Consider the following 23,571-nt stretch of genomic DNA (forward strand, 5'->3'; position numbering starts at 1 on the left):
TTCTGGGCATTCTATGAGAAAAAAAGCCCTGGAGATATGACATTTGATAATATTAATGATTGTTAAGTAGTAAATAATTGGAGTTTGTCTGTTTGCTGTAATGGTTAAGCACTTGGCTAGAAACTGTGAATTCTAGCCCTGCCTTAGGTACAAAACCAACTAGGGCAGTGGCCCCCAACCTTTTGGGCACCAGAGACTGATTCAATGGAAAACAATTTTTTCCACAGACCAGAGTAATGGTGGTTTCGTGCACTACCTAGATCCTGCACATCTCAGATGAAGCTTAACTTGCTTATGCGGCCCGGTTCCTAATAGGCCACAGTTCAGTACAAGCTCAGGAATCCGTGGCCTAGGGGTTGGGACTCTTGAGATAGGTGACCTTGGACCTACCCTGGCCTTAGGAAAGAGACAATGGCGAATGACTTCTGAAAAACCTTACCAAGAAAACTGCAGGAATTAATCTAGTCAGTTGCCAGGAGTAAAAAAATTGACTTGAAAGTGTGCGTGTGTTTGTACACACACACACAAACACAACACACACAAAATCCCAGCCTGGGCAGTTAAGTCTCCACTGTTACAGTATTATGCCTCTGCTATTCTTTGCCTGAAATAGATAAATTTAGAAGCCATAGAATTAAATAAACATATGCTAGAAATAATTATTTCCGTTTCAACAACGTCTCAAGATTCTCCATTTTTACTCCCAAGTAAGTGAGCGGAGCCGCCTCTAATGTCCTTAGCTGAAAAATGTGAACATCAGTTCATTCTTTCTGCCAAACCTCTGGCAGCGGTTCTGCTGGATTCAATGATTTGGCATTGCAGATGTGACCTCGGTAGGCATTTATGATTACAGTGTTTGTTCGCAAACTTTGTGCGTGTGTGTAACGATGAAAATAGCGGGCGGGGGGTGGGTGGGTCGGCTTTTGATATATATATATATTTTTCTAGCGAGCGCTATTCATCGGCTGTTGACAACGAACCAGAAGTAGCAGGAACAAAAACAAGACGCTGGCCCTTTAAATTTCCGAGGGAGGGCCCAAGGCTCTGTAGGATGACATCAGTGGGTTTGGCCGTGAGATTCAATGGAAACTCAATGAGCGAGCGCTCCGGCTGTACACTGGGAGAGAGAGAGAGAGGCTGAAGGGGAAGGAGGGAGGCGGTTGAGCAGGCAGAGCACGGAGAAAGAGGAAGCGGCGGTAGCAGCGCAGCACTGGCGACGGCGATCAGCCTCCCTTCCCAATCCTCCGTCATCCTCCCCCCCCGGCTTTCCCTCCCCCCTGACAGCCCCCGGAGCAGCAGCGGCAGGAAGGCTCCTTCTAGGCGGGGTAAGTATTGGGGGGCTCCGGGCAAGTTTTGAGGTGCAAATCCGGGGGGAAAGGCGGCCCCACCGCCTCTTTGTGTTTTTTTTTTTTTGTTGTTGAGAGAGGAGGGATTAGGCGGGGGAGGGGAACGGCGCTTACCCACAGCGCTGCGGCCGTCGTCCGGGGGGAGGGAGGTGAGTCCAAGCGACTGGGGAGCGGGGGGGGGAGATGTTTGTTTTGTTTTCGGATTTTTGGGATGAAGACAAAGGATCGTAGGCACCCCCCTCCCGCGCCTGGATTTCGGAATGGGTTCCCCCTTCTCTTTCTCTCGCTGGTCCCTTCTTATAGGTAGAAAGGGACCCGATCCTTTTCTTCTCCGTTGATTTACCGGGGAGGGGGGGGGGTGGTTGAGATCGCCATCGCGATCAATTTGGGGGAAGAGGAAGGGGGACTTATTGTTTTTCTTCCCCATTCTGCTTCCACATCTGGCGATTTCCAAATAAGCAGCACCGAGGCGGGTGTCTCCCCCCACTTTTTCAACCCCATCTGTGCTTTTTATTTAAAGGGGAGAACCAGTTAGTAACCAGCATTGTGTTGCTAAAAGTGCTGCCTTTGGCAAATAGGGTGTGTGTGTGTGTGTGTGTGTGTGCGTGTGGGGTGGGGGGAGATGTTATTGTAAATAGCCGTCTCCTTTTGTGCACAGACAAGGCTGGGTATTGGGGAGGGGGGATAGCAAGGGAGCTTCCGTCTCTCTCCTTCAACATTTCTTCTAAAATATTGCTGCTTAGTAGTGGCTCAGAGCCTTGCCATAAGATTGTACAGTCTAGCAAATATAAGTTTTGTGCTATTTCTCATGGACTGCTGCCCTGTTTCCCCCCCCTCCCCCTTTCAATCATTTTGGCTCTAAACATATAAATATAATACGAACGTTATTTAATTCTAAGTTGTGCCTATAGCTAAGCGAGATGGCCTTATCCATTTTTAAATTTCTCCTTTTAATGTTTGGATTCGTTGTGTGGTTGATCTGTTGCCTTCAGCTCCTTTTTGATAACAGTTCAGAGGGAGTCGGAGAGGAGCAAGGATCTTTGTTCTGGCACATTAAGATTTTTTTTTTAAAAAAAGATGGCATCGTATTTATCATTTCTCCTCCATTATATTTGAAGCTATATAAAACCTGCCTTCCATACGCCTGTCTTCTAACCTAGTAGCATTATTTATATATTAAGTTAGTCCTCATCCAGTTTTGGCAGTAGTAATCTTATTTGTAATTTTTACTCCCAGCAAATCAGGCAAGGCTAATGTGGAGGTACTTTAATTTACAATCATTGTTTGAAAGTGTGGGTGGATTGCTTACCTGTAGATTCAGCACTATAGTGAGATGTGTGGGGCCTATATACATATATGGGAATGAAGAATGTAATTGTTTATGTAATATGATTTATATTTATATAATGCATGAGGTTGTGTGTGCTGGAGGTGGTTTTCTGAGTAACAGAAAAAAGGGGATAGTTGTATATTATAAGCATCTATACATGCAGAGTATATGCTTTGTTAAGCTGATGGGTAGAAAGATGAACCCAGAAGATTGAATTCTTCATCAGATTGGCTGTTTCATTTTGGAAAAAGCAGACATAACTTTTTTTTTTAAAAAAAACCCTCAAATTATATCTGAGATTGGAAACAATCTATTAATGAATGGAATGGGAACAAATTTTTCCAGTTTTGACTGACTGTTCTTAGACTTGCCCATGAACTGTGCTTGCTGCCTTCGTAAGCCCTTTTCCTAAGACTCTGTCTTATTGTTGTTACAATCCAAAGCACTCTTACTAGAAAGTAAGTCTACTATATGGGGAGGTACTCGGGATTCTTTCTGCTTTCTGACGGATGGTAAGAAATGCTCCTTCCTAATTCATTAGTGGTTCTCTCAGCTCCTTCCTAATTCATTAGTGGTTCTCTTAAGATATAAAACTGTTTTTTTAAAAAACAGTTTGGAGGTGATTTGGCTGGAAATGCTCCTCTAAAACTGTATTAGATAACCCACATCTAAATGTTAATACTTTCCCAAGAAGTTGCATGGTCATACTAGCTGAAAAAATGTGGTGGCTGGATGGGCTTCCAATGACCTGAGCCATGATTTCCTGTATGTTATGGGTTGCAGTATGATTAGCCACTGGACTCTGTCTTCTTTACCCCTGGATGATGCTTCCAGTAATAATGGTAGGGAAATCTTGAAAACTTTGGAGAACAGACATTTCCAGCGTAGTTAGGTACTGCTCCTTCCAGTTTTTATGCTAATTGTATGATAGTTTTAAGAGTATAACTTGGATGAATCAAAAATGTATAGATTATGACCAATCNAGATGTTTGTTTTGTTTTCGGATTTTTGGGATGAAGACAAAGGATCGTAGGCACCCCCCTCCCGCGCCTGGATTTCGGAATGGGTTCCCCCTTCTCTTTCTCTCGCTTGTCCCTTCTTATAGGTAGAAAGGGACCCGATCCTTTTCTTCTCCGTTGATTTACCGGGGAGGGGGGGTGGTGGTGGTTGAGATCGCCATCGCGATCAATTTGGGGGAAGAGGAAGGGGGACTTATTGTTTTTCTTCCCCATTCTGCTTCCACATCTGGCGATTTCCAAATAAGCAGCACCGAGGCGGGTGTCTCCCCCCACTTTTCCAACCCCATCTGGGCTTTTTATTTTAAAGGGGAGATCCAGTTAGTAACCAGCATTGTGTTGCTAAAAGTGCTGCCTTTGGCAAATAGGGTGTGTGTGTGTGTGCGTGTGGGGTGGGGGGAGATGTTATTGTAAATAGCCGTCTCCTTTTGTGCACAGACAAGGCTGGGTATTGGGGAGGGGGATAGCAAGGGAGCTTCCGTCTCTCTCCTTCAACATTTCTTCTAAAATATTGCTGCTTAGTAGTGGCTCGGAGCCTTGCCATAAGATTGTACAGTCTAGCAAATATAAGTTTTGTGCTATTTCTCATGGACTGCTGCCCTGTTTTCCCCCCCCCTCCCCCTTTCAATCATTTTGGCACTAAACATATAAATATAATACCAACGTTATTTAATTCTAAGTTGTGCCTATAGCTAAGCGAGATGGCCTTACCAATTTTTAAATTTCTCCTTTTAATGTTTGGGTTCATTGTGTGGTTGATCTGTTGCCTTTAGCTCCTTTTTGATAACAGTTCAGAGGGAGTCGGAGAGGAGCAAGGATCTTTGTTCTGGCACATTAAGATTTTTTTTTTTTTAAAAAAAGATGGCATCGTATTTATCATTTCTCCTCCATTATATTTGAAGCTATATAAAACCTGCCTTCCATGCTCCTGTCTTCTAACCTAGTAGCATTATTTATATATTAAGTTAGTCCTCATCCAGTTTTGGCAGTAGTAATCTTATTTGTAATTTTTACTCCCAGCAAATCAGGCAAGGCTAATGTGGAGGTACTTTAATTTACAATCATTGTTTGAAAGTGTGGGTGGATTGCTTACCTGTAGATTCAGCACTATAGTGAGATGTGTGGGGCCTGTATATATATGGGAATGAAGAATGTAATTGTTTATGTAATATGATTTATATTTATATAATTCATGAGGTTGTGTGTGCTGGAGGTGGTTTTCTGAGTAACAGAAAAAAGGGGATAGTTGTATATTATAAGCATCTATACATGCAGAGTATATGCTTTGTTAAGCTGATGGGTAGAGAGATGAACCCAGAAGATTGAATTCTTCATTAGATTGGCTGTTTCATTTTGGAAAAAGCAGACATAACTTTAAAAAAAAAATCTCAAATTGTATCTGAGATTGGAAGCAATCTATTAATAAATGGAGTGGGAACAATTTTTTCCAGTTTTGACTGACTGTTCTTAGACTTGCCCATGAACTGTGCTTGCTGCCTTCGTAAGCCCTTTTCCTAAGACTCTGTCTTATTGTTGTTACAATCCAAAGCACTCTTACTAGAAAGTAAGTCTACTATATGGGGAGGTACTTGGGATTCTTTCTGACGGATGGTAAGAAATGCTTGTGAACTCTCAGCTCCTTCCTAATTCATTAGTGGTTGTCTTAAGATATAAAACTGTTTTTTTTAAAACAGTTTGGAGGTGATTTGGCTGGAAATGCTCCTCTAAAACTGTATTAGATAACCCACATCTAAATGTTAATACTTTCCCAAGAAGTTGCATGGTCATACTAGCTGAAAAAATGTGGTGGCTGGATGGGCTCCCAATGACCTGAGCCATGATTTCCTGTATGTTATGGGTTGCAATATGATTAGCCACTGGACTCTGTCTTCTTTACCCCTGGATGATGCTTCCAGTAATAATGGTAGGGAAATCTTGAAAACTTTGGAGAACAGACATTTCCAGCGTAGTTAGGTACTGCTCCTTCCAGTTTTTATGCTAATTGTATGATAGTTTTAAGAGTATAACTTGGATGAATCAAAAATGTATAGATTATGACCAATCCATATGGGAAGGAGGAGAAAATGCTTGGTCTTTTTTGATTATTAGGTTTGGATGAGCTTTATCAAACAAAATTACCTCCTTAACATTTGCCCCTTCCAAGCAACTTACTCCACAAGAGCAAAGAATGCATTAATCATCATGCGTTACATAAATTAACCGTATGGCAGCATCCTCTAAAAGGAGCCATGGTCTCTCCTTCCCTCCTTCAGACAGATCCATATTACTTGAACAGGGATAAGGCACAAGATGGTGGCCATCAGGGAATATTGCTGGGGAGTCTCCAGGACTCCATTTGGTACAGGCCTATGCAAAGAGATTGCTCCTGCCATATGCACCAGAGGTGGTAAGGCTCAGATTTGGCTGGAACTCATGTTAACGAGTATACTTGGGAAAAAACCTACTGTCAAATTTTTAGAAGCATATGGATTTATGACCCAAACTAAGTTGTAAATAATGTGGCAAAATGCAGTGAAAGAATTTGACCTGTTTATGAGAAGGAATAGTTGTACAGTAGAAGATGTGTATATTTGGGGAACCAATTTCTATATCTCCCATCCCTTCTTGGTCTCATCTGATGATTGGGAATGACTCTGGAGGACCCGTCACTGTTGCCATATAAGTATACTAGAATGATTTTTCTGAAATGGGCTAGCCTCTTTAATCATTAGGTTCTCTTTTATGAAATTTATGCCAGAAATTATCATGATCATCAATACGTGCGCTTACAGTATAAATCAGTTTCATGAATTTCTGTGAGGTTTGCTTCAATAAAAAAGTAATTGTGGCTGACCGTGGCTTTGGATTTAAGCTTACTTTGGGGACTGGGTTGTACTCTTTCTCTTATTTTTTATCCTTTTTCCACAAGTTGTTGAAGAGATATTAGGCCACTAATTGCTAAACTGAAATTTTAAATGTCTTTAAATGTCTTACAGGTCAGGAAACTGAGTCTACATATCTTGTATCAAAGAGTTTTCTAAGAGTAAGGCACTATATCCAACGATTGAAATACTTTTTATAGAGGCCATGTAAGAATGAACTTGGATCTTTTTCGTATGTACTCTTCTAACTTTACCCTGCCTGTCTTTTGCTTTATTTCCAGTGCATCTGAATCATGGAGCTTCGAGTGGGAAACAAGTATCGGCTGGGACGAAAAATTGGTAGTGGGTCCTTTGGAGACATTTATTTGGGTGAGTTTCTCATTACCCTAGAAATGTTATCACAAGCTAAGGAACTCTGGTATCCTGGAGAATGGAATGTACGCTGCTGCTCTTTCAGAGTTATTTTCTGTTAACATAAATAAGAGCAGAGTAGACCAAAACCCTTGTTCCTGCTGGTTTCCAGCTTGCCATCTGATGCTGATGCAGTTAGATGTTGAATAGTTTGGAGTACACATGCTTTATAATTGTAAAATCATTTTGACTCGTTTGTAGCAACTTGGTAAGAAAACTCCCCTTTATTAATAACCTATATTAAACGTTTTTTCTGGATAGCTAATATTGATCATTTCTTATAAAACATGATCTTAGTCTGGGGCTTATAGTAGGGATTTTTAAAGGGGGATGAGATAGAAAAAAGTTTGGGACATTTGGTCATTCACTAATATTGAATATTCTTGCGTTGACAGTAGGAGCTGTTGATTATACCATCTGGCATATAACCAACAAAGAATAGTAAATTTGGGGATTGGTGGTTGCTACCCCGGTAGCAACTTAGTTGCAGACTGATTTGAGAAATTATTTGTCTCATGTAGTTTTGACTGCTTGCTCAGCATGTTATAGAACCAGAGAAAGGAATCTGGATATTTAGGGCATGCTTACTTCCTGCATTGTTTTGTTTGAAAGGGAGATGGAACAAGAGGCTTTTGTGCTCTTATGGATTTACCTTAAATAACTTATATGAGAGCCTTGACCATCCATTTTAAAAGCATGTGAATCTTTCAATAAAGTCTGACCAATCTTTACTCTGTATGCTGCTGAAGTTAATAAAGTTTTTTAAGTATGGTTCTCTCTGTGTTCGACTATATTTTTTATTAGCATGGCGGTGATGCTTTTCAGAGATTAACTGAGTTATAATTCAAAATACCCGGAGAGTACCAGATTAAAGAAAGCTGCAGACTTACATTGAAAGTGCTACCTATGGAGTGTTCAGTAACACGATGCCTCTTTGCATGTTGTTGGCTTTCCCTCCAGCCACACTGTATCATGTTGCAGTGCTTCCTGGCATTGTTACAAGATTCTTCACCTTTACTGTTTTTTGAAGTTGTTCAGTATGGCAACTTGTGGTTATTTCCTTCTCAACTGACCCATCCTTTTTTTGTACGTAAATCATGTTACATTTTGTTGAGCTAGTTTTATACTCAGTAGAGCTTTTAAAAGGCTGTTACATGACATTTTAGAAACATGATAAACAGTAAAGACAGGCTTTGTTAGTATGTTGCTTTTTGTCTGCACATTAACCTATTGTCAGTTAATTAACCACATTAACTGCACATGACACCTATCTCTTAGACATACCATAGTTTGTTGATTCTGAAAAGGAATACTTCTTTATAAACTTAATGGAAATCAAAGCATCTTTCTCAGTAATCAATATATAACATATTGAGATATTCTGACTAAGCTGGATAGAGGTTTATGTGTGAGGAGCCTGTTAAAACATATACATCTGCTGAACTTTCTTTCTATTTCTTAATTTCTAACTTCTGTTTGTCTAAAAATCTATGTCCAGGTATGTTATCTTCTGTCTCAAAGGCCCCGTTCATTTCTTCTGCCACCAGGCATGCCAGGGTACAATAGTGATCCATTAAATATGTGTCCCTCTCTCTCTGCAGGTTTTGTTTTTGCTAATCTGTTCTTATTTTTGAATGACTCTGTGAAGCATTTTGTGAAAGCACTTTGATTGAAGCCTATGCAGTGGAAATGATGGGTGAGGACTAGGAGTTTCTCTGGGTTTGTCCCATCCCTATGGACTGTGCAGCACTGGCCTACTATAAAAACTGGTCCTGAAGTGGCTTTTATAGCAAACTTTTGCAAGTTTAAAAAACTTTAAAATATTACTAATTGAATTATGAATTGTGTTTTTTTTTTACTGTGAGAATACAGTAAAATCTCAGTTTTTTACTGACCCTTATTCAGCAAACGTCCAACTGGGACCAAATTTTAGTTCAAACTTCATCCTCAAACTGAAACAATCCAGGTAATTAATGTTTAAGTGGTTTGTATCGGTTCAAATCCTTTGCATAATTAATACAATTAAATAATCACAGAGATGATATAACCTGGCACAAATTATGTAAATTGGTTCAATTAAATACATTTGAATTTGCTGGACACTTTCCCCTTCCAATTGGTCTGTAAATTTACTAAATCATATAAGCACTTCAATAAGTACAGTACTATAGACATTAGCAAAGGGGGTATGTTTTTCTTCATTGCCAGGAGGAAATTTCTATGTTTTCAAGCTACTTGTATACAGTATATACACTGCTGATTCCAGTTGATTTCCTCTAAGAGGAAATCATGGTCTTCTGCTCCTAGTTCCATGATTTTCTTTCCAAAGTTCGGGGTGGTGGTGGTTAGTAATGTCATTTAAGTCAGAGTTCCCCAACCTTTCCACCTTAGCAGCCTGGCCCTGGGGCGTAAAGATGGCAGGTGCACGTGCGCACAGCTCCATTGGTGCAAGTGACGGGTGTGAGTCTTCCACTCACATGAGTGGACCTGCAAACATGTGAGCAGATGGCACTTGCGCTCACATGCAAAGCTCCAATTGTATGAGTGGGTCACTTGAGAGTGGGATGCTTGTGCTCATGTGCAAAGCTCTCCTTGCACGAACAGAGGGCTCAGATGCCTTCCACTCAAGTGAGTGGAGCTTCGTGCACAAGGACCCACCACTTGCACAAGTGGAGCTTCACACACATGCACTTGCCTGACACTCATTGGCTTGGTTTCAAACAGGCCATGGCCTGGTAGTGGGCCATGAGCCATGGCCCAGGGTTGGGGACCCCTGATTTAAGTGATGTAACTTAAATGACTTACTGGCCATTTTTTGATAAAAGCTCAGCTTCACTGTGTATGTTAATTAATACATGGCTGTTATTGATGTAAGGTTTGTATCGTACAGGATACAGAACTGCATGGTGACCATTGGGGCAGTAAATGCAATGGTTGTGTTATTGCTTCCACCATGGTTGTATCAGGCATCTGGTGGATGCTGCTTTTTTTAATTTATAGCTAAAGAAAGGTATACTATACTGTGCAGCAATCAAGAGTAGCGCCACATACCCCATTTCAGTGTAAGAAGCTGAGGTTAGACAAAGGTTGAATACCTGTTGCTGATAGTTTTAAATTATTTTATTTACTGCAGTTTTGTATTTCAGTAACCAAAGTGCTATGGGCAACTCAAAATAAAACTCACAAAGCTGTCTACATGATGTGTGATACTCCCATAATTCTCAACAGCGAACATTTTGGATGTGCAGTTCTGTGAGTTGGAGTCTATAGCTGGGGATTGGTAAAGCTGGGAAACTATTTTATGCCCCCACATTATAAGATGTCTCTTTGATAGGAAATGTTATAAATTCCTATTTAAACATAGAGTTTCTTGTTAATATTGGATGAGGAAAATTTATGTGGAAATCTAGATCCTGGCTAGTTTGTGAATTCAAAAGAACATCTCAGAATAAATCAGTGGCAAGCAGTTACCATACCATGCTAAGAAAACTGCAGGGATGTCTCCATATAAGTTAGCAGGGTGAAGACAAATATGCTTTATTTAGGTCTTTATTTTGGTTTATTTTAGATTCAGTCTCAGTTATCCAATTGTATGTTTGAAGAATGTAAAGGATACTGGTTTTCTGAAGAACAGTGAGTTCTGGAAGGCTCCAAACATCAATATTTGCGTAGACAGGTTTGAGTTTTCCAAATTCAGATTCATCCAGTAATTATTTCAGCTTCCTCCTGATCTGATTATGGGATAACTGAAAAAATGTTTTCTTGCTGCAAACTTGCTCTTTGCTATTCTCATTTTGTGTTTCTTTTGTACAAAAAATGTCCTCTCAGACATATTTCATGAAATAAGTACTTAGATGTACCGGAACATAAATGTTCCACTACAAAGTTTTTGAAAGAGGAGTCAAATATTGGTTGATTAGCATCTGCACAATCTGGATTACTTGTATTATTTAGCCTGTGTTCTCAGTATTCCAACCTGGATTTCTGATTCTGATTTATGTGAGTTAACTTGGGTCATACATACCTTTTCCTGGGAAAGAATGCCTGGATGGTTGACTGGTGAGACTGGCCCCCATGGAGCTGGACATCTCCTAAGTGTCTCTTGAATTCTCTGATTCTATTGTTGAATGGCTTTTGTAAACAAATGTCTGGAATGTGGAGGCTTTGCTTTCAGTGGTGAGGTTTGTTTGGTTTTAGGCTCAACTGAGCAGTACTGGTGGGACTAATATGACCGAGGTGGTGGTGGTGGTTGTATAGTTCTCAGAACAAAATCTGATGCAGCATGGGAAAAGCAGTGTTGGATCAAAGGAAGAATTTAATAGGAGTTGTTTAATTCTGCATTAACGTCATCATCATGGAGGCCTAGGTTATTCCTCTACAAGGCTGTTTAAAAAAAGACAGCGAGCAGTGCATGCTGGTGATATCTGCTTGGACAGTTCCTGATTGCTTGTACCTTCTTCAGGCAGAGGATCCATTCCCTTTGTTTGTTGGCCTGTTAATTCTGTCTCTATGCCTGACTTCACCCATCTGTTCTAGTCCTCCCTTTCATTTGCCATTCAGTAACACAAAATGACGGGGGGGGGGGGGGGATGGAGAAGGACAAATGTCATAGCTCTGTTGTGGAACACTAGTAGATGTTTGTGTGACTGCTTACTTGTCTGTGCATCTGCATTTCTGCAATGGTGAGACACATCATTTTTACTTACATTGGTGATATCTTAACATTGTCAACTTCAACATGCACATGGATTTGGTCAGGTATGCATATCTTTGAAACAAACAGGTTCTGGAGAAAGCCCACACAAATGAATGAGGTGGGGTAAATGCTGGATAGGATTTTTTTTTAATCATTTCCAGATCTCTCAGATCACTAATCAAAAATTCAGGAACATTTATTTGCATCTTTTAAACAGGAACGGTTTCTCATGTGTCTCAAGCTACTGCATGGTGTTACGTGTAGTCTTAAAAGCCATTTACCTGCCTTATGTAACACAATATAGATTTCGGTTGAGAAAGCAGCATGAGGTCTGTGAATACTGTACACCAAAGATGCTATTTTACATGTCTGGAGAACCACAGGTCTGGGATAGGACAGAAGAGGTGAAGTTTGTGGTGAGACAGTGCAAGCTAATATAAGGGTGAGGAGGATGCTAGAAAGGACTCATTGAAGTACTTTGTGTTACGCATAAGTTTTGGACTTAAGCCTTATGGACTTTATTAGTGCACTCGGTAGAAATTTTGTAACAGGCCAGAAAGGTTTATGGGTTGGCTGTTGCAAAAAAAAAAAAAGCCATCTCTTCTGCATTTGATATTTTTGTCAGAAACAAAACGACTATATATTGTTGTGCTAAAGTTGTACTATTTTAAATAAAGAATATAGTTGAACTCAACTTCTAGTAACTGTATTATGGACATGGCCAATTTCAAAAAGTGAAGCATGGTTGGACCTAGTTTGCATTTGAATTAGAGACTATTGGGTAGACTAGATTGAGAAGGTCTAAAAAGCATTCTAGAAGAAGGCAGTGGCAAACCATTTCCGGACTGGCTAATATGGATGTCTCCCCAAGTCGCCAGAAGTTATGTTTAGTAAGGGGGAACAGTTTTATTTGCAACTGCAATGCATTTAATTTATAGTACAAACTAAAAAGTGTTGCCTCTGATGTCTCACTTATACAAGCTGTAAATCTTTACTATTGTTTATTTAACCATGCCCCAATTAATTTCCAAAATCCAACTGCAATCAGAAATAGTTTCTGAAGAACATCCAAGTTAAATAGCATTTGTCCAACTTGTGTTACAATTAGTTCATTCTCCAGCATGAGGATGGAGAATCCACAAATGGGTTTAGACTGTCTTCCTGCCCAATTAGAGTCTGACAAAGTAGCCACGCCTCCTGCTGGGTCCTGTGCTTCCCAGACACGACCCAAGCACAATCGTGTCCTGCTGGGCTGAAGACTAAGTCGTGTCTGGGAAGCACAGGACCCAGCAGGAGGCGTGGCTACTTTGTCAGACTTAGTCTAATTGGGCAGGAAGACAGTCTAAACCCATTCGTGGATTCTCCATCCTCATGCTGAGAAAAGGCGTTCAGGCAAGACAACGCCCCATTTTTGAATATTAATCCTTTGTATGCAGAAAGTCATCGTTTTAACATTTAATGTCTCCAAATTTGGATCATTTTTGATAAAAGCTACTTTAAAAAAGTTTTGACTGAAATTGGAATATTTTTTCTTCATTTGACTTAACGATTAAATACCATGAACAATATTTAATTACGAGAGCGTCAGATTTCTGTTTTAAGTGCTTATGTAATCAGTGGGGGCATGGATTTTATATTTTATTGACATGTAAATGGATCTTCCAACTTCCAGGATCAGTTCAGCCTAACCAGCTAATCTGGGATGCTGGATCATGCCTCTTGAATTAAAGAGATATATGCAGGAACATTACATTTTTAGATGGTGGAGAAGGAAGTTAAGACATGCCCAGTATAGAAAAGGGCTGAGGCAAGTAGAAGACAATGGGAATATGGGCATACTTAAGCATCACTGCTAAATTTGCAGGATGATAGATGAGTTGTATGTACAAATTTCTACATGAATGACTTACCTAAAAATTATAGGGTGTATAACCTCATTGTAAAAGCAGTACAGTACTCAATTGTAAAGTAATCTATTTTAGCAACTGTTTCTGCATCCTTACTTTACAAATACATCAAAAACTATTGATGGCAAAGTCTAAAACTTAAAATCATTGATTTAGTGCTTTGCTTAATAGTTTAAATGTCTTTTAAACCTCTTTACCTGGAAAGTTCAGTAGCAAATGATGAGAAGGACATCTGCAAGAGACAGCAGATAATATTAGGTTCGATGTTAATTTAAAGATGGCACGCTCCTTCATAGAGTTGTGAGGCCTCCAACTAAAACTCCATATCTCTCATTATTATTGATGTGTTAATTGGTACCTTCAGATTTCATATACTTTTATCACTTGTGGGATTCCAAGGCCATTCACAAAAATAACTACTGCTGTTCTAAATGGGTGCCATTTTTCCCTGAGTCTGCAGACAGTGGGGTTGAAACAGTGACTCAGATATCATTCGTGGTATACTTGCAGCTTCCCTCCCCCTGGCCAATCTCATTGGGGTTGTAGCTCTAAAGCTGAGTGACAACATGACTTAAATGTCAGCATTAACTTTGGTTTGCTGATGATTTTAGCAGATGCAGTCAGAGCCTAGCTGACTGTGGAGCGAAGCAGAAGCTCCCAAAGGAAAGGAGTAGATGCAGAGAGAAATAGCCGGCAGTGTAACACCTATCTTCCCCACCAGTAATGTTGAGCCTGATAGATAATGGCTGACTGTCTAGAAACGGAAATAGAAGTTGTGTAAGTGCATGTTCTGTCTTATTTTAAAAAAAGGATTAAGATGGAAGATCACAGTAATTAATATACACCTAGCCTTCAGGGCAGTGATTAAAATGGAATATCATGGCACCCCAGAATAAAGTTCAGTCTTGGGTCAGTGATACGCTTCTTCATGTGTGGGTGTTCCCTCCCCTCCCCTTTGCTCTGGGATTGCATCACTGCATTTGTTCAGAGATTTGTTTCTGTTCCTATTTTTTTTTTAATGTCAGAGCTAAAGTTGCGATGTCTTGATTTTTATTCCATTGCAGAATAAATACTACTTCAGGAGCAGTTGCAAAAGGCTCGTTTTCGTTGTTATGCTGATTTTTTTTTATAATTTAAGCTTTGTAAGAATATCTGACTTCGTCTGCCAATCTCCAGAAAAATATAGAAGTCTCAACTCATTTATCATTTGCCAGTTATTTATTTCTGAAAGAGAGGTTCTNTTCTAGAGTTTAATCCTTTCTTACTTTTAGGGGCAATATGTATTATAGTGTTTATACATATTCAGGCACTGAATAGATACCCCTTAGATTTGTTGGACTACATTCCCACAATTCTGAGTTTGTGCAGTAGTGGGATCTCTAATCCTGTCCATCTGGCAGGCAACACATAGTTGTCTGCAACCTCACATTAGATGTTAGAACAAGGTTGGCAAACATACCCCTCCTTAATGTTGTAAGACTATGCCTTCAATCCTGGATCATAGGTTATATACGTAAGTGTAGCTAGTGGGAATTGTAGTTCAACAATATATAATGCTCATAGGTTCTTTGGCCCTGCTGAATGGTATATTTGGGGTGGAGGGAAGTATCCTGTGATTTCAGCATCATCCCCTGCATAGCACATTCTAGATATATTCCAGAATCCTGATGTGTATTTAGTTATGTGTTTAGCTGCAGAATAGGATTGATACATGTGAATTAGGGATTCTGAATTAATATTCTGCAACTAGCTGAACTCAGATAGACAATGACTAGAATGATGATGACGAAATCATAAGTACATTTTTATTGGAAATAAAAATAAATTTAAAAAACCCTTATGGTATTTTTTTGTTCATTGGAAGTTTTATTCCAATCTTTTTCTCTCTGCTCTTTACTTAGCTTTTTTACAACACTAAGGGCGAGACTTTGGAATACCTGAGAATGTAGTAGAATTTCTAGAAGTGCCACCTGTTGTATTATTACAATAATTGAGGAAATAAAAAAGGTGCACAGGGAATTTTAAAAACAAGTTTTTCAAAACAATCATTTTCAGACAGCACTGAAGACTTAAAATTGTGGTAATGCACATCTTGAACTAAAAAGAAAAAAAAGCATGAACCTGGGAACCCAGATTCATTCAACTGATTGAATGAAAAAGAGCTGGGTTGTTGTTTTTGTTGCTGTTCTTGAGAAATAAACTATATTTGGAAATCTTTTGGTGGTGCTTCTCACTCCAGCAAGCACGCCTCCCTTCTAAACGGAGCGTAGTAATCATATGTCTAACTGGTACAGTGTTATGGAGCAGGACAAGAACAGTCTGTATTGTTAATGCTACATGGCCTGATGATCACATGTCATGGTTGCTGTGAAACAGGTATGCTACCTCTTGACCAATTGAGGCAGAGGGCGAAGGACTCGCCCTCTGCCTTAGAGATGTCACTCAGCAAAGACTGGGGCTATGATGATGTGACAGCTTCATATTCTCTAGTGAGTTATTTGGTTTGATGGCGTCACTGGGAAAAAAAATGGTGGTGAAAACTATAGCTCTGTGATGGAGAAATGGCCAACAATGAATGAATAGCGCACTGAGGTTTCCTCTGCTTGTTCAGCATGTTGATAACATTCAGTTTGTTAATGTGGCATTATTGTCATATTGAAACTAAAAATGGCACCGGGAAAATAAATTCTGCCCTTCTCACAGATTGTTCAGTCTGCTGACTGGGAGATAAAGGATGCCTTCAACATAAAATATTGAAAGGGTACTTTGCTGGTTGCTACAAATACCGTAGAGGAAGGGCTGCGTTTTGATAGCTCAGTGGGCACTGTCTGCATTCTTTGATGCCTTTCTTAGGGAAGTTTCTAATTTTTGTGTGGCTGTGGTATTTTAAAGATTCATGAGCTGCTGCATGCTGTTCTACTAAACTAAGAATGTTTTTGCTGCACCAAAGATTTGTTGTTGGGTTTGTAGCTGTGTAGGACTAAGGAAGTAAAGTTCAAAAGTGTATTTATTTAAAGATGCTGTGGAAGCCTCAAACTGATCTTTGGACACTGTGAGAATCTGAATGAAGCAAAAGCAAGCTCAGATTAAATCCTATCAAGATAGAATTGCTAGAGGTCAGGAGACATCTGTGTACTCTGATAACACTGGCCCAGCAATTACTCTGAATGGACTTGGGCTCCCCTTGAAGGAGGAGGTACTTTGTGACCTAAGGAACTTCCTGGGCTTGCAACAGCAGTAGAATACATGGTTAGGTGGACCTATCTTTGCCAAGCCCAACCAGGATGCTTGGCTTCAGAAACTCATGCTTTGATCATCACTTGATGAGACAGTACAACATGTTCTATGTGGGTCTGCCCTTGGAGATGATGTGGAAGCTACAGCTGGCAGCAAAATTACTGACAGGACAGTCCCACCTATCAAATTACACCTATACTAAAGCCATTGCCCTGCTTTCTTTGTAAGCTTCTAGGCTCAATTTGAAGTGCTGGTAAAGTCCTAAATGGTCCTTGGGATTGGGATTCACCAGGCAATACTTTGCCTGAATTGAATCTGCTCATTTAGGCTACAGAAGTTATTAAAAGTCCTCTTTGTAATGTTCACAGGGTATAGGAGAGATTGAAGGCTTTTCTGTAATAACTTCTGCCTTATGGAATACTGTCATCTTAGAAATGGGGTCAGCCCCAAATTTGCTGCAATTCCACAACCATATTAAATCTGTTTTATTCCAATGTGCTTTTAGTTTCAGCGGTGCCTATTTTGGATTTGATTTTTTATTTCCTTTTTGTGATTAAGGTTTGGTTTAGAGATTAATTTGGATGTTGTTGTTATCATTTTGTTATTTGAAGTTTTTGTATTTTGCCCAGAATCCTGGGGTTTGGGGTATATCATAAGTGCTGTAAATAGATATTTTGCTCTCTGGATGAGGAGGGAAAAAGAAAACATGAACACTCAGTTATTAGGATCAGTTGTGTAGCTGAAGTTCTTTGGAGTCTTGCCTTGATTAAGGATAGAATAGAAATAATTCAAAAGAGAGCATCAGCCTAAAATTTTGAATGTGAGCCCATGGAATAGCCTGCTTCCTATTTCCTCCCTTCCTGTAACTTGATGGAATGACTTTATGTAGATCATAAAATTATTTTAAAAAACTACTGGTCATATTGTAGTATGTTTGATAACCACTTTTCCAAAGAACCATCAGTTGAAGCATAGAGGTATGCTTTAAAAGCCGCTATATGAAAAAAATAAGATATTGATTAAAGCTTAGAAAAATAAAACCACTGAAAGTGAAAACTGTTCCTCATTTTGATTGAGGCTGTATACAGAATAGGTTCCCTTCCCATAGCCTTTTCGTTCTGCATTTCCATCCTGAAAAAGATGTTTGGATAGGGTTAAGATGGGATTACTCTATAACAAAAAACATAATAAGGGTGTGGGGGGAAAATGAGAATGTGATCTCGTGTCTTAGCACAAGCATGAAAAATCTTTGCAGTTTTGGAAAACTGGAGAATGGTTGCTATACAAATATTTTTGATAACTGCTGCTAGTTTATTCCTGTTTCTGCTTTACAAGGATAAATCTTAAGTCACGTTAAAATTATGATTAATATGTATATTTTTACTTGGCTAGACAGGCATAATTGTGCTTCAGCTTGGAATGGCATGTCAGAATTCCAGCATTTTAAAGGATATGAAAATTTATAACTCTTCCTCTTCATTCCGTTATTTTGTGCAGTCTTCTGTGTTGCATTTGTTCTTGCAGAATGTATTCTACAAATGGAAATCTTTACTTTGGGCCCCAACTATCTTATTAACTCCTCTGCTGTAGAGCTGTAGTGTCTAGAAAAAAAAAGGTTTCTGAAACACGTTGCACAATGCTGATATTAGGAAAGAGATTGTGGTTTAATTGCTTACAGTTTATGTGCCTGCTTCCTGTTTTCATTTTTTTATACATAATATGCTACATCTCTTACACAACAAAAAAAAGTCACATTCACACACACACCACCTTTGGAAAAAAAATATTTGTAAAAATAGGATTACATACTACACTAAAACAGTCTCTGAATTTAGTCGCAGCTAAATTTGGCTCCCTGTCAACTCTTCATTAAAACAGAAATATAATAGCAGCTTTTGTATCGTAATCTCTGTGTGCTTTAACTTTTTTTTTCATGGTTTATTTCTGAAAGGATTGAACTGTAAAGGTTTTTATATTGTGAAATGTAATTACCTAAAGCTGAAGACCGTGATACCCGAAAGGAGCACGTGAGGAGATGACTCACATGGGATTGTGTGATTTTCAGAAATAAAAGCTAACTGGTTGTTGGCTTGTTCACTGCATGTACTGTGTTCTGTTGGAAGTGGAATTAGCAGTAGTCTGAGTATGTCAAGTGAACAAATGAAAGCAAACACATACACACATACACACCGCTTCTTACAACATTCTGATTCATAACTTTTGCAAAGTTGACGTGGTTTTGCTGTGGCGGCATGTACTTGAGTTGAAAAAATAATGCCATTTCTTAAAAATATGCTTACAGCTTTATCTGTAACATTACAGGACTATGTATTCACATCAGGAGACAGATTGTGATAGTGATAATCAAATGCTTGCTAGAATAATGTAAATTAGTTTTTATTTTCATACATTTCATTCTAAACTCTCTTATTATTGAGTACTGTTGGGCTAGAGCTAATAAGACTTAAGGTCAAATCCCTGGTCATGAATATGGGTTATATTTATGAGCCTCATTATGCCCCGTCTACTCAGTCTACATTACAAAGCTGGGAGAGTGATAAAATAGAGAAGAAGATCCACCAAAGCTCCTTGAGGGAAAGATAAAATGACAAATATGCCAAAGGCTTGAATTTTATTTTATTTTTACTGTTGCTTCATATGCAGGTGCCAATATTGCCACAGGAGAAGAAGTAGCCATTAAATTGGAATGTGTGAAAACCAAGCACCCACAGCTCCACATTGAAAGCAAGTTTTACAAGATGATGCAAGGTGGAGGTAAGTTCATAGGCTTCAGAGCCTGATTTTTATGTTTCAGTATTTCACAAAGGCTTTGAAAAGATCTAAAGAGATTTGTGAATGAATGAATGATGTGTGTGCATATCTCCTCCTTGCCAATGTCCTCTTCTCATCTCTTTTTAGTGGGCATTCCTTCCATTAAGTGGTGCGGGGCAGAGGGTGACTATAATGTGATGGTGATGGAACTTCTGGGACCCAGCCTAGAAGACCTTTTTAACTTCTGCTCCCGCAAGTTCAGTCTCAAGACTGTTCTGCTTCTGGCAGATCAGATGGTAAGTTCTTATTTGATTATTGTGCTCTTCCTGATTCCCTTTCACAACAATTGCTTGGGGCACTCAGATGAAGCTAGAGCACTCAGCTTCAGATGATGCTGGGTCACCTGGATGAAGCTGAAAAACATTGGCACGTCTCTATTATCTCTCTAGCTGTTGTAGAAGGCAAAAGGTAGGAGCAGTGCTGTGCTGTAGACTAGCAGCTGGGACATCTTGCCAAAGTTGAGGATGTGTGTTAACTTTAAAGAATTCTCCATATTCTTTTCGCTATTCCATTGAAACGTTCTGTCTTTTGGCTCCCAGCCTAGGACTAGAAGTCCACTTTCACCTGTGTGGGTAGATAGGGCTTCACTTTTGTATTGAACTGCGGCAAGTATTGAGATCCCTTGATTTCTTGTTTGAGGTTACAGTGGGTCTTCCAGTTAATGAGATTACAATGTATATCTTGCTATAAAATTATGGCACTCTCTTCCTCTCCTTTCTCTCACCTTTCCTCCATTCTTCCCAATCCATTTCCAGATCAGCCGTATTGAGTACATTCATTCCAAGAATTTTATCCACCGAGATGTGAAACCGGACAATTTCCTTATGGGACTTGGCAAAAAAGGCAACCTAGTGTACATCATTGATTTTGGTCTGGCCAAGAAGTACCGAGATGCCCGTACCCACCAGCACATTCCCTACCGGGAAAACAAAAACCTAACTGGCACAGCCCGTTATGCCTCTATCAACACTCACCTTGGGATTGGTAAGTATTTTATGTTCCCACATTGTTGAAAATCCAATACGATGGTGGGAGATCAATTAAATCAAAATTTGTATCATTATATTGGTTATAATTTTGGTGGGTGGGATATACTATTTACCAATTTAATGGAAGCATTGTTCCTTTAATCTTGAGGTATTTTGTTCGTATTGCATGATATTTTGTCCTACGACAGTGCAAAATGATCGCATTATCTTTCAGATTAGGAATGCATGAAGAAATTGATTAAATATTCTGTAGAAAATGTAAAGAAGAGACAACTTGAGAAATTTAAGTCTTAGGTTTCCTTCAGGTTGTATTTCTGAGACAGAATTTATATAGCAAGTTGAGCCTTGTAAACATATAAGGCTTATAAACCTTATATTGTTTTCCTTATAAACATATGAGGAATGTTTGCTGGAATTGGGTATGTCAAGTTTAATGAAGAGAAGGACTAGGGGTGACATGATAGCAGTGTTCCAATATCTCAGAGGTTGCCACAAAGAAGAGGGAGTCAAGCTATTCTCCAAAGCACCTGAAGGCAGGACAAGAAGCAACGGGTGGAAACTAATCAAGAAGAGAAGCAACCTAGAACTAAGGAGAAACTTCCTGACAGTTAGAACAATTAATCAGTGGAACAACCTGCCTCCAGAAGCTGTGAACGCTCCAACACTGGAAGTTTTTAAGAAGAGACTGAAATGGTATAGGCCAGGGGTGTCAAACTGCCAGCCCATGGGCTGGATGCGTCACGCTAAAACTGCGCCCACCCCATTGCTGGCAATGGGGAAAAAGTCGTGATACATCACACGACATCATGAGTTTGACACCCATGGTATAGGCTTTCCTTCCTGAGCAGGGGGTTGGACTAGAAGACCTCCAAGGTCCCTTCTAATTTGATGATGATGATGATGATGATGATGATGATGATGATGATGATGATGCCAAAATACAGCTTGTTGGTTTGTAATGTGTTATAGGTAGTCCTAAACTTATGACCACAATTGAGCCCAAAATTTAAGCTAAGCAAGATAGTTAAGTACATTTTGCCCCATTTTATGACCTTTCCTGCTGAAGTGATTAAATGAATCACTGCAGTTGTTAAGTTAGTAACATGATTGTTAAGTGACTCTGGCTTCCCTGTTGAATTTATTGGTTTATTTGTTTATATCCTACCTTTATTTTGCAAATAACTTAAGGTGGCTAATTTATCCAACACACCTTCCTCCTCCTCTTTCCCCCCCCCTCCCCTACAACAACCTGGTGAGGTGGGTTGGGCTGAGAAAGTATGAGTGGCCCAAAGTCATCCAGCTGAATTTCATGACTAAGGCAGGACTTGAACTCACAGTCTCCGGCTTTCTAGCGTAGTTCCTTAACCCCTGACCAAACTTCCTTTGTCAAAAGGTGATCCCAGCACATTGCAACTGTCATAAATACCTGCCAGTTGCCAAGCATCTGAATTTTGGTCACATGACCATAGGGATGCTGCAACCATCATAAGTGTGAAAAATCATCAGTCACTTTTTTCAGTGCCATTGTGACTTTGAGTGGTCACTAAACAAATGGTTATAAGTCGAAGACTACTTGTATATGAACCCAGCCACTGTATATAAAGCTTGGTTTATTTCTAAATTATGCAGGCCAAGTAATTGTGGTCTGTTAAACCATTAAACAAACCATTATTTAGCAAAATACATAAACCTAACCTAAATTTAATTGATTTCGATTTCCCAGACTTAATGTATACTTTTGTGATTCAGTTCTCAATTGCAGTATAGTTTTTGGCTCAGGATGGATGGATGGATTTAGTGAACTACTACAGTTATAAGATGGAGCCAGTTTATATATAAGTACATTAGAAACTGACATCATCATGTTTCACGGCTGATTATCCCTAATAACTTGAATAAAAATAAAAAAATGAATTAATTGGAAGCACTGATAAAATTCAACATGTTGGAATTCTGACTCAAATGGACTAGAGCATTATATCACAAACCATAAATAGTTTGAATATGATGCCCTCCATTAATCACATTTTGCATTAGCACATTTTTTGCTTTTACAGAGATGTAAATGTGTATCACCAGTTAAAAAAAAAATCTTTAAATTGGAACATGTATTTTATTATTAAATTTCTAGACTGCCTATGTCGTTAAATGCCATGAAATAATTGTTTAAAAGAATTATCCATAGGAAGTCCTTGCTGAATTCCCACTGCAAGTAAAAATAGTTAGAAAACAAATATAAATTCAAAAATATGGATAAGATTCAGTGAGGATGTAACAGATATATAAGTTGTAAGATTGTTAAACAGCTAAAGGTTGTTTAAATAGATTGACTTTCCCATTTTAGAATGATAGATTTGTTGTGATACGAATTTGCTATTTGAAACATTTCAGAAGTACTTTTTTAATGCCTTTTAAAGAAGGCGACAGTTTATTTATAACTGTATTGAATTGGCTACTATTTGGGAATTAAATTTGGCTGTGGCTGGTTGTTCATTGGCTTGTCCTTTATTGTAAACACGTTTTCACCAACACCAGTTATTCAGGGACTCATTAAAATTTCTGGTTAAAGTTTTAATTGAACATGCTGGCAAATCAAAGGATTTTTGCATTCCCATCCTACCAGTGTAGTCTTAATGTTCAAAAATGAGCCAGCATGTTTTATACTCTTACTGAGTGATCCTAATGAAAATTAAAAAGCTAAAGAATGTAGAGATGTTGAGACTCTAGAAAGACTACAGAGAAGAGCAACAAAGATGATTAGGGGACTGGAGGCTAAAACATATGAGGAACGATTGCTGGAATTGGGTATGTCTAGTTTAACGAAGAGAAGGACGAGGGGGGACATGATAGCAGTGTTCCAATATCTCAGGGGCTGCCACAAAGAAGAGGGAGTCAGGCTATTGTCCAAAGCGCCTGGAGGCAGGA

The 23,571-nt window shown here is 39.2% G+C and overlaps 1 protein-coding gene across 1 annotated transcript in view; it reads left to right on the top strand.

Moving 5' to 3' along the window:
- Positions 1-1,268: 1,268 nt before the first annotated feature.
- Positions 1,269-23,571, top strand: part of CSNK1E (casein kinase 1 epsilon) — a 38,908-nt gene continuing 16,605 nt past the window's right edge. Inside the window, exons 1-5 of the mRNA XM_015817255.1 lie at positions 1,269-1,325; positions 6,856-6,943; positions 19,490-19,600; positions 19,745-19,893; positions 20,413-20,641. Coding sequence (XP_015672741.1) covers positions 6,868-6,943; positions 19,490-19,600; positions 19,745-19,893; positions 20,413-20,641 — 565 coding nt within the window. The 5' untranslated portion in view covers positions 1,269-1,325; positions 6,856-6,867. The remainder of the gene's footprint in view (positions 1,326-6,855; positions 6,944-19,489; positions 19,601-19,744; positions 19,894-20,412; positions 20,642-23,571) is intronic.

The sequence above is a fragment of the Protobothrops mucrosquamatus genome, unplaced genomic scaffold, assembly GCF_001527695.2.
Source record: "Protobothrops mucrosquamatus isolate PMUCROS unplaced genomic scaffold, P.Mucros_1.0 scaffold569, whole genome shotgun sequence".
In the NCBI taxonomy this organism is placed as follows: domain Eukaryota; kingdom Metazoa; phylum Chordata; class Lepidosauria; order Squamata; family Viperidae; genus Protobothrops; species Protobothrops mucrosquamatus.